At 35.4% G+C, this 15,364-nt stretch overlaps 1 protein-coding gene across 1 annotated transcript; it reads right to left on the minus strand.

Moving 5' to 3' along the window:
- Window positions 1-237: 237 nt before the first annotated feature.
- LOC140163491 (uncharacterized) lies at window positions 238-6,559 on the minus strand. The gene is made up of 2 exons (XM_072186805.1): window positions 6,008-6,559; window positions 238-420 (listed from the first exon to the last, which is right to left on the minus strand). Exons 1-2 carry the CDS (start codon window positions 6,557-6,559, stop codon window positions 238-240), a joined length of 735 nt encoding a protein of 244 aa, XP_072042906.1.
- Between the last annotated feature and the right edge of the window lie 8,805 nt (window positions 6,560-15,364).

Raw genomic sequence — 15,364 nt, forward strand, 5'->3', positions numbered from 1 at the left:
GTTTTGCGAAAAATGTTTGCCCAAAATATTTTCAATAACGTTTAAAAACCGTTTTCATGACCTTTATATAACCCGACATTTTAATGTTATTAAAACGTTTTTACCTAAACCAAAAGCCAAAATATAACTTATTTAAAATGTTAAAACGTTTTTGTGTTTGCTGGGGCTGTAACGTCGGATGACCCAAGGCATTCGCTAAAACTAAATTTGAACTGAGACAGTTTGTTAACAAGTTCTTCACTGTTCTTTAATTGAGCACTGGACTTGGCGACAAGTAGGAGACAAGATATTGGCTACGTATTTGACCGTGTTGTAGGTTATAGACCCTGTACTTGCAACGATCGGTCTCAGAGGGCAGGCTGGCTTGTTCACCTTCGGGAGGCCGTAGAACCTAGGCACACCCGCGGTAGTAGGATACAACTGTTTGTAACATTTAAAGTCTGTTTTTATGTATTATGTTAGGACAAGGAAGCACTTGAAAGTAAATATTATAGAGATGATTAAACCTGTCAAAATCGTTGATTATTCGGTACAATTGAGTAACATTGCAATCATTTTCCTGTTTATGTGAAGCGAGAGGAGCCATCTCTGAACAGACGAGGAGGTCTGCGCCACAACTTGGCGGGACCTACAATTCTGCTATCCAAAATATCCAATGACGTCTCAGTTCTGTGACCCCGTCACGGGTCACTGACACAAATGACCATACGGGTGTGCTCCCCCGGAAAGACCCCCCTTTTTGTATTACGCAGCTTCGAAAGACCCACTATATTTGATCAAAATCGAGCTCCGCAAGACACTTGGTTTTAATTATTTTAGATCTAAAAGATCATATTTCTGTTGTTGTTTTTTTTTCAGGCGACTTTCAACCAAAAAACCAAAGAAAGACCTTTGAGTTTGACTGTTCGCAGCTGCAAAAGTCCCCATTTTACTCGTTCGCAGCCCGGTTCGCTGCTCCAAAAGACCCCTTTACCGGTACGCCGTCAGCTCGCAAAGACCCACCACCTCAAAATTCCGGGGGAACATACCCACCAAACATTTTTGATGTGCCCCCACCGGGTCACTGACCAATCGCCGCCGAGAAATCAGACAGCTTGAGGATTAGCATCCAGGATAGGATGTGAAACGTCGCCAGTCAGAAACAACAAGTCCAGTTGACAAGTTTTAATTGTCAATTTGATATTTTATATACATGGATGACTGAGAATATACACAAATAAATCCTTTTCCCTTTGGGAATGTTACTTGAACTTGACAATAATAAGCATTTGAAGAGAAGCTTATGTTTTGATAAACTTGAACACAGACCTTTGAATTGACACAAACTTCACATTTGTAATAGTCTGATTAGATAAAGAAGCATTAATTAAGTTTCAAGGTGATTCCCAGATCGTTGATAAAATTAATCTGCTTTTTGAATCTAAACAAACAAACATGCTATTCATCCATGTGTTTAATTTAAAAGTTAGCACAAAATGTGCATTAAATGATCAGCATAATTTAGATCAAGCACTATGTTATTTCATTACATCGAGTTCATTCAAAGTAACACTGTAAATCAAATGAAATAATGATGTGTATCTATATATCATTAACCGATACGTTTTGGAACATTGGTGTTATTTTGAATAATCATATTAATGAATTACCTTATTTTCATACTCCCATTAATTAATCGTTTAGGGTTTGTTTGCAACGAGCACCGACGGGTTGTTAGCAAGCATTCTTTAGTTATATTAAATATTTCCCACATTAACTTTTTACCACGATGATATTATAATGTAGAGTATGTTACGTTATATCAATATCATTTTATGGATCTATAGCTGCAGAGAAACATTAATAATGCGACAGAGTGCGAAGTATACAAAGCAGAGTAAGTTATGGTATTGTCTTAATGGAAGAGATATAACATGCATATTATAATGTTATTGTGTGCATTCTTATCAAATCGCTAATGGATAATGTTGTTTTTTGTATCCTATAACTTATAAACGTTCATGTTGTTCCACTATTGGCAATTATTGGATATGCTACATAGTTTATCATAGTAGGCATATCGCATAAAAGTAATAAAGACACTGTCACTCTACATGTATTACTTATTGCATGGTGATCAGTGTTTAAACTGTTGGGCATTTTCAAATCGCAATTTTGAATTTTTATTCAAAATCTTCAATTATGTCATAATTAAATTATAGAACTTTGTCTTTTATTCTAACATACATGTAGTTTATCATATACGTCGAAATCGTATTATGGATAGCAGTTCGATTTTAAGAACGCTTAATGTTATTTGTACATGAGCCTCTATGGAACTTGAGATGTTCGTGTGACACTCTCAGCCTTGGTGTGTAATAAAGCACTATTCGGAGTGCGAACAAAAGAGCACATCAGTGTGTACTTCTACATTTGTTGTAATATCATAAGGAATTATAGAAAATTTAAAGAACGATTTTTCATTAACATGCAAGTGTTGTACTCGTAACACTCAATTTAGTAATTAAAAACCGGCTCGCACATGAACCCATAGACGCGAACATTAATTTCAACCCATCAAATGCAGCGTCGAGACATAATTTATGAAGACGGTTTGTCATCCTATCTACTGACCTCTTTCAAAATCTACACCTGAGGGTGTATATACTTCGAATTGCATTAACTAATGGAATCGTTATCGTTGTTGTTATCTTCAAATATTATCGTTGATTGATGGCCGACCATAAATGTTGATATGGTATTTAAACAGCGTGTTAAATCAATGACTGTTAATTTGCTTTAGAATTTGCTTTAGTTTGCTTAATTGGAGCTTTTTTAAAAACTATTTTGGTACCTTTATAATATACACGTCTAAAAAACAGCTCATGTCATCACAATTTTCGTTGTGTGATCATTGAATTATTGTATCCTGTATAGGCTATATACAGGATAAAATATACATCTTATTATGTGTCTCTATTTTTTCATACTATTTTGTACAGCTTAGCAGACATAGTGCTTGCAAACTTTTTAACCAAATATGCTGAAAGTTTGTAGAGAATTATATCCTAACTATTTCTAATTATCATAATATATGGTAATTTTGCCAAGAAGCAGGTGGTTTCAATATTTTCTTCACCTGTGTTCTTGATTGACAGCTGCCTACACCTATATGTTTGGCTTATATAAGTTGGCGATAGTAAATGAGTACAGTTGTTTGATGTGATCATTTATTAATGTTTGTAACAAAACAATACATAATTCTAGACCTTTCCAATACCAACAGCTTTCACACTAATATACACCTATATATGTTAGCTATTTATAACCTCGATGGTCTTTTCTTTATCAAATGTGTCATCTTTTTCTGCCTTTTTGTGTTAATTTTTTATTTTATAAACTGAATACTTGTGTACAAATTGAGGGCGCTGTTTACATATAATTTAGATTAAATTAAGCCCAAGTCATTCCTTTCATTTCATGATAAAAAGTAGTTTAAATCTCCTTTGCTATATGCTACTCATTGTTTTGATGTCTTAATGCAATTACAGTGTCTAAGATGCAAATAAGATTTGAGATAAATAGCGCCATCAGTGTTTGCCTTTGCTTAAAAATTAATACAGTTCTTAATGTCCATGTGAGGCGGACTATGTAGAATTGTAGTTTTGTCAGGAAATACTTCAGTAGCAAAAAACAACACATCGGGTTCAGTAAGTATATAATCATAATTAAGTAATTACGATTTCACACCTGTATGCAAGTATTCATAATTTCTTTACACTGATGCTTACCTTGATTTTTTCTTCCAAGATTAAGGGCCTGGCATAAACAATAACAATAATTACTGATTCCTTACATTAATGGTCAATTAATTATTATTATTAATAATGCCTGTTATTTTTACAGCTATGATTACTTATTGCATCATTTTGACCGAGTACCTCATACTTTTTAATTTAGTGACATTTTCAAACTGTTTACTTTATTTGGATACGCCTTGTATATCGCCCTACCAAGATAACCATGAAGTATTTGCGAGGAAGAAGCATTTCTGGAGAGTTTATAGTCACAGTTGGTGTGACTGAAAAATACTGTGCAAAGGTGCGTTACAGAGCCCTTAAGATGATATAAAGTATGTCAATAACATCATCGTTCCATGGAGCTAGCTACTGAAACATACACAGTGCGTGGGACGAAAGGAAGTAGGTTAAACATTGTTCTCGTATTGTATTTATGGTTCTTGGAAAAATAACCTGTGATAATAACATGATTGTGTATGTTCAAAACAAGTTATGAACAACGCGATGGTTTGTATTATATTCGTCCAAATAATAAACAATCGTCCATTTCAGCACTGTTATTTTATACATCAGAGTTAATCAGCCGATATATCTCAGTGATGTATAATATGGCAATCATCTTAGAAACTGATGAGTTGCTTGTAAACATGAATCTTTCGTAACATCGTGATTGACCACTTGAAACTATTGGTTCCGTTCATCTTTGGATCCTTAGAACCTTTGGAGTGTTATGTGTCCATTATACCAGCAGCTATTATTATACAACTCTACTGACAGAATGATTGCAGCTGAAAGCAACTGCCCAGCAAACACAAAATGATCTCGATGTCATTCGCAAAATGTTATAAAAGGTTATCAGAAAACGTTTAAACGTCGGGTTATATAAAGGATATACAAAGGGTATAAAACGTTTTCCTAACATTAAAAGCATTTTTTGATAACCTACTGCAAATATTTCAACATACTGATGTCATAAAGTGTTGTCAAAATATTTGGCAAACATTTTTGCCAAAACGAAAAATATAACATTTTAAGCGTTTTTGTGTTTGCTGGGTGGTATGAGCCAGAGTCATTAGACCCAATTTTTTTGAAGAATCTATGTTTTTTTAGAAATTGTGGGATAGGCTTTCACGACGGGAATTCATAACAATTAGTGGGTTTTTAGCGGGTTCGCCGTCGGACAAGTTTAGAACTGTCAAGCCTTCTTCAGGAGTAGCTCTGACTTCTTCAGGACAAAGTACCTAAGAATGAGACATGTAGACCGCCCCTTGTCTACTGATGACTCTGAAAAGAGCCGTTTGCTGAAGACTGCCCCTTGTCAACAGAAACTAGCAGATCTCGCCTATCTGCTGATTTTGTAAGTTTTGGTGGCTCTGAAAAGAGCCGTTCAACGAAGACTGCCCCTTGTCTACAGAGAACTAGCAGATCTCGCCTATCTGCTAATATAAAGGTTTTGGTGGCTCTGAAAAGAGCCGTTTGCTGAAGACTGCCCCTTGTCTACAGAAACAAGCAGATCTCGCCTATCTGCTGAATTTGTAAGTTTTGGTGGCTCTGAAAAGAGCCGTGTGCTGAAGACTGCCCCTTGTCAACAGAAACAAGCAGATCTCGCCTATCTGCTGATTTTTTAAGTTTTGGTGGCTCTGAAAAGAGCCGTTCACTGAAGACTGCCCCTTGTCAACAGAAAACAAGCAGACCTCGCCTATCTGCTAAATTAAAGGTTTGTGCGCTCTGAGGAAGAGCTGTTCAATGAAGACTGCCCCTTGTCAACAGAGAACATGTAGACTGCATATACTGTAATAGAAGTATACGGCTTACCAGGAACCGTTTGGCCACTCATGGACCGATTGATTGATTGTATGCACGATGAGCGTTTATATCACTTAATTGCGGACGTGGTACAGATTAGCGGCTCTGTGATTGGTTGTTTGAAAATAGAGAGCGCCACATACGATGTGATAAGATTAGCGGCTCTGTGATTGGTTGTTTGAAAATAGAGAGCGCCACATACGACTGATGTCTTTGCCGTCATTTCTATTGATAGTAGAAGTTTCATTAACTCTGATTTCCAACGCTTCACGGGTCAACCTCATCCCCAAGTGAGAAACTTGTGCCAGTTTTGTTGTTTCGTCCCACAGAGGTTCATGGCCTTCTTTGCAAGCATGTTCAGCTAATGCCGAGCCTTCTTCTTTCTTTTGTCTTGTGGCTCTTCGGTGTTCAGATATTCTGACCTTTAGTGGTCGTTTGGTTTGGCCTATGTATTGCTCACCGCAACTGCAAGGTATTGAGTACACACATGGTGCACGATCCTTGGGCAGAGGATCTTTTGGGTGGCTTAGGATGTCTCTTAATTTGGCCGACCTAGAGTAGAATGTTTTGACCCGTGATCGGTTTAGAAACCGACAGATTTTGTCTGAAACACCCTTGATATATGGCATGAAGGTGACGCCTTTGTGTTCATCGTCCACCAATTCTTCTGATGGTTCTCCTGTCTGTTTCTTGATTGCCTTGTGAATGAGGTTTGAGGGATAGCCATTCTTGTTCAACCCTTTTTCAATGTGTTTGAGTTCGTCTTTTCGATGTTCTTCATCACACAGAGTCAGTGCTTTGTGAACCAGTGTATTGACAACACTGTTTTTGGCAGACATATGGTGACTAGAGTTAAAATGAAGATATTGATCAGTATGAGTGGGTTTTCGGTATATGGCGAAACTCAAGCTAGTGTCTGATCTCTGCACTTTGACATCAAGGAAAGGTATGCCACCCGCCTCCTCAATCTCCATTGTGAACTGGATACACTTGTGTTGATTGTTGAGATGACTGGAATTTGACCAGTTCGTCTTTGCCATGTCGCCAGACGACGAATGTGTCATCAACAAATCTGAACCAAGCAACGGGTTTCAAATGATACGTATCTAGTGCTTTGGTTTCAAAGTGTTCCATGAAGATATTCGATGTTATTGGGGAGAGGGGTGAACCCATTGCCTGACCCTCTTTTTGTTCATAGTTTTGGTGGCTCTTTTCTACAAATTCAGCAGATAGGCGAGATCTGCTTGTTTCTGTAGGCAGTCTTCAGCAAACGGCTCTTTTCAGAGCCACCAAAACCTTTATATTAGCAGATAGGCGAGATCTGCTAGTTCTCTGTAGACAAGGGGCAGTCTTCATTGAACGGCTCTTTTCAGAGCCACCAAAACTTACCAAATCAGCAGATAGGCGAGATCTGCTAGTTTCTGTTGACAAGGGGCAGTCTTCAGCAAACGGCTCTTTTCAGAGTCATCAGTAGACAAGGGCGGTCTACATGTCTCATTCTTAGGTACTTTGTCCTGAAGAAGTCAGAGCTACTCCTGACGAAAGCTTGACAGTTCTAAACTTGTCCGACGGCGAACCCGCTAAAAACCCACTAATTGGTTTTTTTAGAATTTGATAAATTAATGCCGAAACTTTCAAATTATGTTATATCATCAAATGTTTTTGTAAATTTTGCAAATTTAGAACAAACTATTAAATATTTGTTCATCAGTTCTGTAAATTTTCCCCGATGACTACCTTCTTTAAAAATTTTATACCAAATGACGTTTTTGTTTCAAAATTTTATAGACAAATGACAACATTTTTCATTTTGTTATGCCCAACCCAAGACACCCGTATTTAAAACAACTTTTTACATCGAGAGATCCCTACTTACCGACGTGGGTATAGGCACATGCTGAGTGCCCCCAGTACATCAATGTTCATTCTACACATTCTATTATTGCTCTAACTTCTCAAGGGACTATAGCAAATTTGAAGTACGACACCCAATATTAAGCAATTTATTGGCATGTCAGTATTGTACTAGTCACACTGAATGTCAAAATGAGAAACTGCAACGCACACGAGCCCTTATATTCGAACAATGCAGCGGCGAGACATAATTTTATAAAGACTGTCTGTGATATTTTGCACCCACCGCTTTCAAAACATAAACCTAAGCGTGTACTTCTATTTGCATTAAAAAGCGAATCAAATTTTATTGTCAGCAGCATGAAGGACGTTAAAACGATAAAATACTGAGGTAAATATCATACTAAAATCTTTTTTACCAAAACAGATATTATTATTCTTGAAAATGTTGCCTTTGGGAGTTTTGTTTCCTATGCTCAAACACTATATTGTTGGTAAAATGATGTGATATAAGATAAACAGCACCAGCAACTTGTCCGTAGAAGTAGCAGGAAGCACAAAAGATACACTAGGGTATCAGACATTAATCTACATTTGCACTAGTATGTGTATTCGGACATAATTACGAATCAAATCATCTCCTCCTTCTTCTTCATCTTCTTCTTCTGCTTCTTCTTCTTCTTCTTCTTCTTCTTCTTCTTCTTCTTCTTCTTCTTCTTCTTCTTCTTCTTCTTCTTCTTCTTCTTCTTCTTCTTCTTCTTCTTCTTCTTCTTCTTCTTCTTCTTCTTCTTCTTCTTCTTCTTCTTCTTCTTCTTCTTCTTCTTCTTCTTCTTCTTCTTCTTCTTCTTCTTCTTCTTCTTCTTCTCCTTCTACCTCTTCCTCTTCTTCTTCTACCTCTTTCTCTACATCGTCTTCTTTAAATACATCACTGTACGGTCTCATTTCCAATAACCATGATTATTAATTCAATGTTATGTTCCTAGTATGCAAAAAAAATACAAAAGATATCTACAACTCATATAATCTTTAGATGTATTTTCTCATTAATATTATTTATACTGTGGAATGGAAGATTGCGAGGCAACATAATTGTGATGCGACCAAGCAAAATCAGTCGGAACTCGGACATACTAAATTCTCAGTTTCTTATAGGAGAGTCGTTTACAAAGCTGAATTTTCCAGAAAACGTGTTCCAAAATGTTCCAAAGATATGAGCAATGTAGAGTTTCCAAAACAACAGGAAACAAAACAAAATATTTCCTTTGTTTAGTTATAATGATCAGAATCAGTATTTCCGAGTTCCTGAATTTGCTTGATCGCATCACAATTTATTACACCAGCGAAGACTCAATACAAGACAAAAATCAACAACTCTTTTCACAACGTATGCAGTTTTAGTTGCAAAAAATAGTGCAGCCGGCAAATGCGGTACAGTACCTAAATTATGGAGTGTGAATGACAAAAAGACCGATTAATGGGGCATCGGTGGCTCTGCCTTCACTGCAAGCGTGTAATGCTAAAACCATGACAAATTGATCAACTCATGATAAAGCACACCGTTATGACAACATTAATGGGGATTGTACGATTTATCTCTTATTATGTATTTCTTTATTTTAGTTTGTATGTTTTCTACATTTCTTTCTTTATTTATTTGTGCGTTTATTATTTATTTATTTCTTTCTTTCATTCTTTCTTTCTTTCTTTCTTTCTTTCTTTCTTTCTTTCTTTCTTTCTTTCTTTCTTTCTTTCTTTCTTTCTTTCTTTCTTTCTTTCTTTCTTTCTTTCTTTCTTTCTTTCTTTCTTTCTTTCTTTCTTTCTTTCTTTCTTTCTTTCTTTCTTTCTTTCTTTTTCTTTCTTTCTTTATTTCTTTCTTTCTTTCTTTCTTTCTTTCTTTCTTTCTTTATTTATTTATTTATATTTATTTATTAGTTAGTTAGTTACTTAATTAATTAATTACGTAGGGATCGGATATTAACGTTTAAACAGTATTGTTTGTGGGAGCAAACATTACACAAGACATATCGAATTGCATTCTGAAAATCCTTCTGATATCATTTTTTTTTGCGATACATAATACAAATTCTTTGACAAATTGAATTGACATATAACATTTGTTATTTTTAAAATTTTTGATATTTAAGTTTCCTCGAAGTAAACTTTATAAATCCAATGATATGTATTTAAGGTATATTAAGCTGAGATGAAAAGCCGACGATCAATTACAAATTTTGACCTTTCATATTAAAGATTACATTTTTTTCCCAAAAAGATCTATGTCTTGTTGGTGTTTTGGGGAAAAAATCCATATCTTCAATACCTAAGGTCAAAATAATCTGATTTGCAGGGGTGTAACAAACGTGTTGATGGGTTGGCCGAAGTCGATGGGCCAATACGAATCACGGGGCCCGAGCAAGAGCAAAATGAAATATAGGATGATAAAGGAGATACTAAAAAATTCCCCACACTGCTCCTTTTACAACGGTTCCGAGGCTCTTGGTACGCCGCTATTCATTTGCTGCTCAATATTCACACATTTGGTGCGACAGGTTGTGGGTTCCAACCCTGGCGGTGGTTTGCTACGCTTTTGTGAAAAAAATTGAGTTAGCTTGAAATTCCCAAAAGGGGAAGCAAACAGATACGTTTAGGCTCTAAATCCATGTCTTCTCCAGAATCTTTAAAAAGGTATATTTTGAGAATTCGCCCCTTATAGTGAATTTAGAATGCGACACCAATATTAAGCAATTCATTTTCATTAATACGGCAGCGTTGTACTGGTTAGCTCGCTCAGCACACATAAGCCCTCAGATGCGAACATTCAACCCATCAAATGCAGCACACCGATACATAATTTATAAACACTCTGGGCGAACTTTTGCACTGGCCTCATTTCAAAATATACCCTAAGCGTGTACATTGAATTGCATTAACATTTTTGATACAAATTTTATCGCAACAAACATGATGGACATTCTTGAAGAGCATATTGTAAATCACAGACTTAGACAAATTTCATCTTTTTACTCAAGATAGATATTAACATTCATCACAAATTTGCCTTCGGGATTTTTGTGTCCTACATGTGTGCTAAGCTTTATAATATTGTTGTTAAAATGCTGCGATATAAGATAGATTACGCTACGGAATTAGTAATCAAGTGAAGTGTATGATAGGAGCGACCACGGTACTCCACTGTAGCTGGAAGCAAAGGATATAAACAAGGGTATCAGAAAGGATAGTGTTTTCTTTACAACGATACTACTGTATTATGTTACAAAGTTATAAGGAATGTTTATTTGTCAATTTATACGGATGGTCTGCTTTTGTTATCTCAAAGCTAAAGATACTTTGAAATGGTCTGACTAAAAATAACACACTTGTAATATATCTCAATAATATGTATTATTGCATGATTATGTAATCTTTCATTCGATCTTTATATTAGTTCTTTTATTTGATAATTCCCGACAAATCATGGCAAATAATCTTCATGTTGTGACCACCAAAGGACTGCAGCGTATTTTCACCTATTGTGTCCGATTTGAGCTCTGACATATTGGACAATGAATTTAATCAATATTCATAAGACTGTACGATCAGCGTCCAGTTTCCGGAATTGGGTGACTTGTGTTAGCCAGGTGTGAACTATATGACTATATCCCTCCCTTTATCCCTTCTCTCCTCCCGCACCCCCTATCTTCTTCTTCGTTCTAACACTCAGCTTAACTGCCATGTAAAGCGTTAATGCTGTCGGGTAAGTTGCCAATTTAATGGCTGAACACTTTTGTTCACAACAATACAATGGTACATGTTTAATATTAGCCTGTCGACAAATCAATTTGGCACAACGGACTAACGCGTTATGTAATATATAGCCTCTCCATGCTTTCTATACTGGCGTAGACTGGTGTATTTTTTTTTAATTTCCCAGTGATAATATATGTCATTTCTTTTGAAAGTAATTAGGATAAAATCTGTTTATTTTAATACAGAAAGTTCACATCAAGTACAAAATATAATGAATGTCCGATTTATAAAACTCGATTTTATATTGGCATTCCTTCCAACCCAATTTTCATTTTGTAGGCTGTAAGGTGTTGTCTGTGTCTGTGTGTGTGTGTGTGGGGGTGTTATGTGTAGGGGTGGTTGTCCCAAAACGTAAATTTTAAAGTGTGGTGGTCAGAGTTTTGAAAATGTTGTTTTAACTTTGTATGAACAGTACTTTTCCTTGCACGGATGTGAACATCGATGATCATTAACTGAAATTAATTCAACACGTTGTTCTTATACATTCCGGTTGCAGCGTAGTATTGGCTATCAATCATTCATATAATACCTATGTATATAACTTAGGCTGTCATTCTTCATCCCTAGAGCAAATACTTATAATGTTTGGCATTTCAGCGAATTGTGCACAAGCGATGCGCGACATATGGAAAGGTGAAAGATGAATTTATACATATAGACTCATATTTGATATTTTAATACCGTATACAGGGTTACTGTACAAAAGTATAATATTGGCGAAAATATTTTATTCTTGTCAAAATGTTACTGCCAATGAAAAAATAAACATTGATAGATTGACTAAACTTATTTGCCGACAAAAGCAGCCAATCGATTTTGTTGAACATTACTTAGGACATGGTAAGCTCAATATAATGAAAAAAATATAGAAATGAATTAATAATAGGTATTTTCGGAATGGTCGGCTTTTCAATTGTACGATTTATCTCTTATTATGTATTTCTTTATTTTAGTTTGTATGTTTTCTACATTTCTTTCTTTATTTATTTGTGCGTTTATTATTTATTTCTTTCTTTCTTTCTTTCTTTCTTTCTTTCTTTCTTTCTTTCTTTCTTTCTTTCTTTATTTATTTATATTTATTTATTAGTTAGTTAGTTACTTAATTAATTAATTACGTAGGGATCGGATATTAACGTTTAAACAGTATTGTTTGTGGGAGCAAACATTACACAAGACATATCGAATTGCATTCTGAAAATCCTTCTGATATCATTTTTTTTGCGATACATAATACAAATTCTTTGACAAATTGAATTGACATATAACATTTGTTATTTTTAAAATTTTTGATATTTAAGTTTCCTCGAAGTAAACTTTATAAATCCAATGATATGTATTTAAGGTATATTAAGCTGAGATGAAAAGCCGACGATCAATTACAAATTTTGACCTTTCATATTAAAGATTACATTTTTTCCCAAAAGATCTATGTCTTGTTGGTGTTTTGTGGAAAAACTCCATATCTTCAATACCTAAGGTCAAAATAATCTGATTTGCAGGGGTGTAACAAACGTGTTGATGGGTTGGCCGAAGTCGATGGGCCAATACGAATCACGGGGCCCGAGCAAGAGCAAAATGAAATATAGGATGATAAAGGAGATACTAAAAAAAATTCCCCACACTGCTCCTTTTACAACGGTTCCGAGGCTCTTGGTACGCCGCTATTCATTTGCTGCTCAATATTCACACATTTGGTGCGACAGGTTGTGGGTTCCAACCCTGGCGGTGGTTTGCTACGCTTTTGTGAAAAAAATTGAGTTAGCTTGAAATTCCCAAAAGGGGAAGCAAACAGATACGTTTAGGCTCTAAATCCATGTCTTCTCCAGAATCTTTAAAAAGGTATATTTTGAGAATTCGCCCCTTATAGTGAATTTAGAATGCGACACCAATATTAAGCAATTCATTTTCATTAATACGGCAGCGTTGTACTGGTTAGCTCGCTCAGCACACATAAGCCCTCAGATGCGAACATTCAACCCATCAAATGCAGCACACCGATACATAATTTATAAACACTCTGGGCGAACTTTTGCACTGGCCTCATTTCAAAATATACCCTAAGCGTGTACATTGAATTGCATTAACATTTTTGATACAAATTTTATCGCAACAAACATGATGGACATTCTTGAAGAGCATATTGTAAATCACAGACTTAGACAAATTTCATCTTTTTACTCAAGATAGATATTAACATTCATCACAAATTTGCCTTCGGGATTTTTGTGTCCTACATGTGTGCTAAGCTTTATAATATTGTTGTTAAAATGCTGCGATATAAGATAGATTACGCTACGGAATTAGTAATCAAGTGAAGTGTATGATAGGAGCGACCACGGTACTCCACTGTAGCTGGAAGCAAAGGATATAAACAAGGGTATCAGAAAGGATAGTGTTTTCTTTACAACGATACTACTGTATTATGTTACAAAGTTATAAGGAATGTTTATTTGTCAATTTATACGGATGGTCTGCTTTTGTTATCTCAAAGCTAAAGATACTTTGAAATGGTCTGACTAAAAATAACACACTTGTAATATATCTCAATAATATGTATTATTGCATGATTATGTAATCTTTCATTCGATCTTTATATTAGTTCTTTTATTTGATAATTCCCGACAAATCATGGCAAATAATCTTCATGTTGTGACCACCAAAGGACTGCAGCGTATTTTCACCTATTGTGTCCGATTTGAGCTCTGACATATTGGACAATGAATTTAATCAATATTCATAAGACTGTACGATCAGCGTCCAGTTTCCGGAATTGGGTGACTTGTGTTAGCCAGGTGTGAACTATATGACTATATCCCTCCCTTTATCCCTTCTCTCCTCCCGCACCCCCTATCTTCTTCTTCGTTCTAACACTCAGCTTAACTGCCATGTAAAGCGTTAATGCTGTCGGGTAAGTTGCCAATTTAATGGCTGAACACTTTTGTTCACAACAATACAATGGTACATTTTTAATATTAGCCTGTCGACAAATCAATTTGGCACAACGGACTAACGCGTTATGTAATATATAGCCTCTCCATGCTTTCTATACTGGCGTAGACTGGTGTATTTTTTTTTAATTTCCCAGTGATAATATATGTCATTTCTTTTGAAAGTAATTAGGATAAAATCTGTTTATTTTAATACAGAAAGTTCACATCAAGTACAAAATATAATGAATGTCCGATTTATAAAACTCGATTTTATATTGGCATTCCTTCCAACCCAATTTTCATTTTGTAGGCTGTAAGGTGTTGTCTGTGTCTGTGTGTGTGTGTGTGTGGGGGGGGGTGTTATGTGTAGGGGTGGTTGTCCCAAAACGTAAATTTTAAAGTGTGGTGGTCAGAGTTTTGAAAATGTTGTTTTAACTTTGTATGAACAGTACTTTTCCTTGCACGGATGTGAACATCGATGATCATTAACTGAAATTAATTCAACACGTTGTTCTTATACATTCCGGTTGCAGCGTAGTATTGGCTATCAATCATTCATATAATACCTATGTATATAACTTAGGCTGTCATTCTTCATCCCTAGAGCAAATACTTATAATGTTTGGCATTTCAGCGAATTGTGCACAAGCGATGCGCGACATATGGAAAGGTGAAAGATGAATTTATACATATAGACTCATATTTGATATTTTAATACCGTATACAGGGTTACTGTACAAAAGTATAATATTGGCGAAAATATTTTATTCTTGTCAAAATGTTACTGCCAATGAAAAAATAAACATTGATAGATTGACTAAACTTATTTGCCGACAAAAGCAGCCAATCGATTTTGTTGAACATTACTTAGGACATGGTAAGCTCAATATAATGAAAAAAATATAGAAATGAATTAATAATAGGTATTTTCGGAATGGTCGGCTTTTCATCCCAGCTACATTTTGTTAAATGTCAAAAATTTCAATTTGTAATAATTTGCAAAAAATTTTGTATTATATCGCAAATTTCAAACAATCTTAATTATTTGATATAAGAATGCAATATTGGGAGTCTGATGTGACTTAGGTTCTCCAAAAACAACTACAGTGCACAGGTGTGTCACCTAGCCCTTAAAAGCATCGTAGCAAAGCACTTCGTATACAATCCCTTTTTTAATGACCAATGTTC

This window comes from Amphiura filiformis, chromosome 11 (genome assembly GCF_039555335.1).
Source record: "Amphiura filiformis chromosome 11, Afil_fr2py, whole genome shotgun sequence".
NCBI lineage: Eukaryota > Metazoa > Echinodermata > Ophiuroidea > Amphilepidida > Amphiuridae > Amphiura > Amphiura filiformis.

Bases quoted from the DNA above. Each gene is read 5' to 3' on its own strand.
- LOC140163491 (XM_072186805.1), bottom strand. From the start codon at position 6,559: ATGGAGATTGAGGAGGCGGGTGGCATACCTTTCCTTGATGTCAAAGTG. The intron at 421-6,007 runs GTCAGAATATCT...TGTTACAAACAG, and splicing joins AAACCAAACGACCACTAAAG to TTGTATCCTACTACCGCGGG.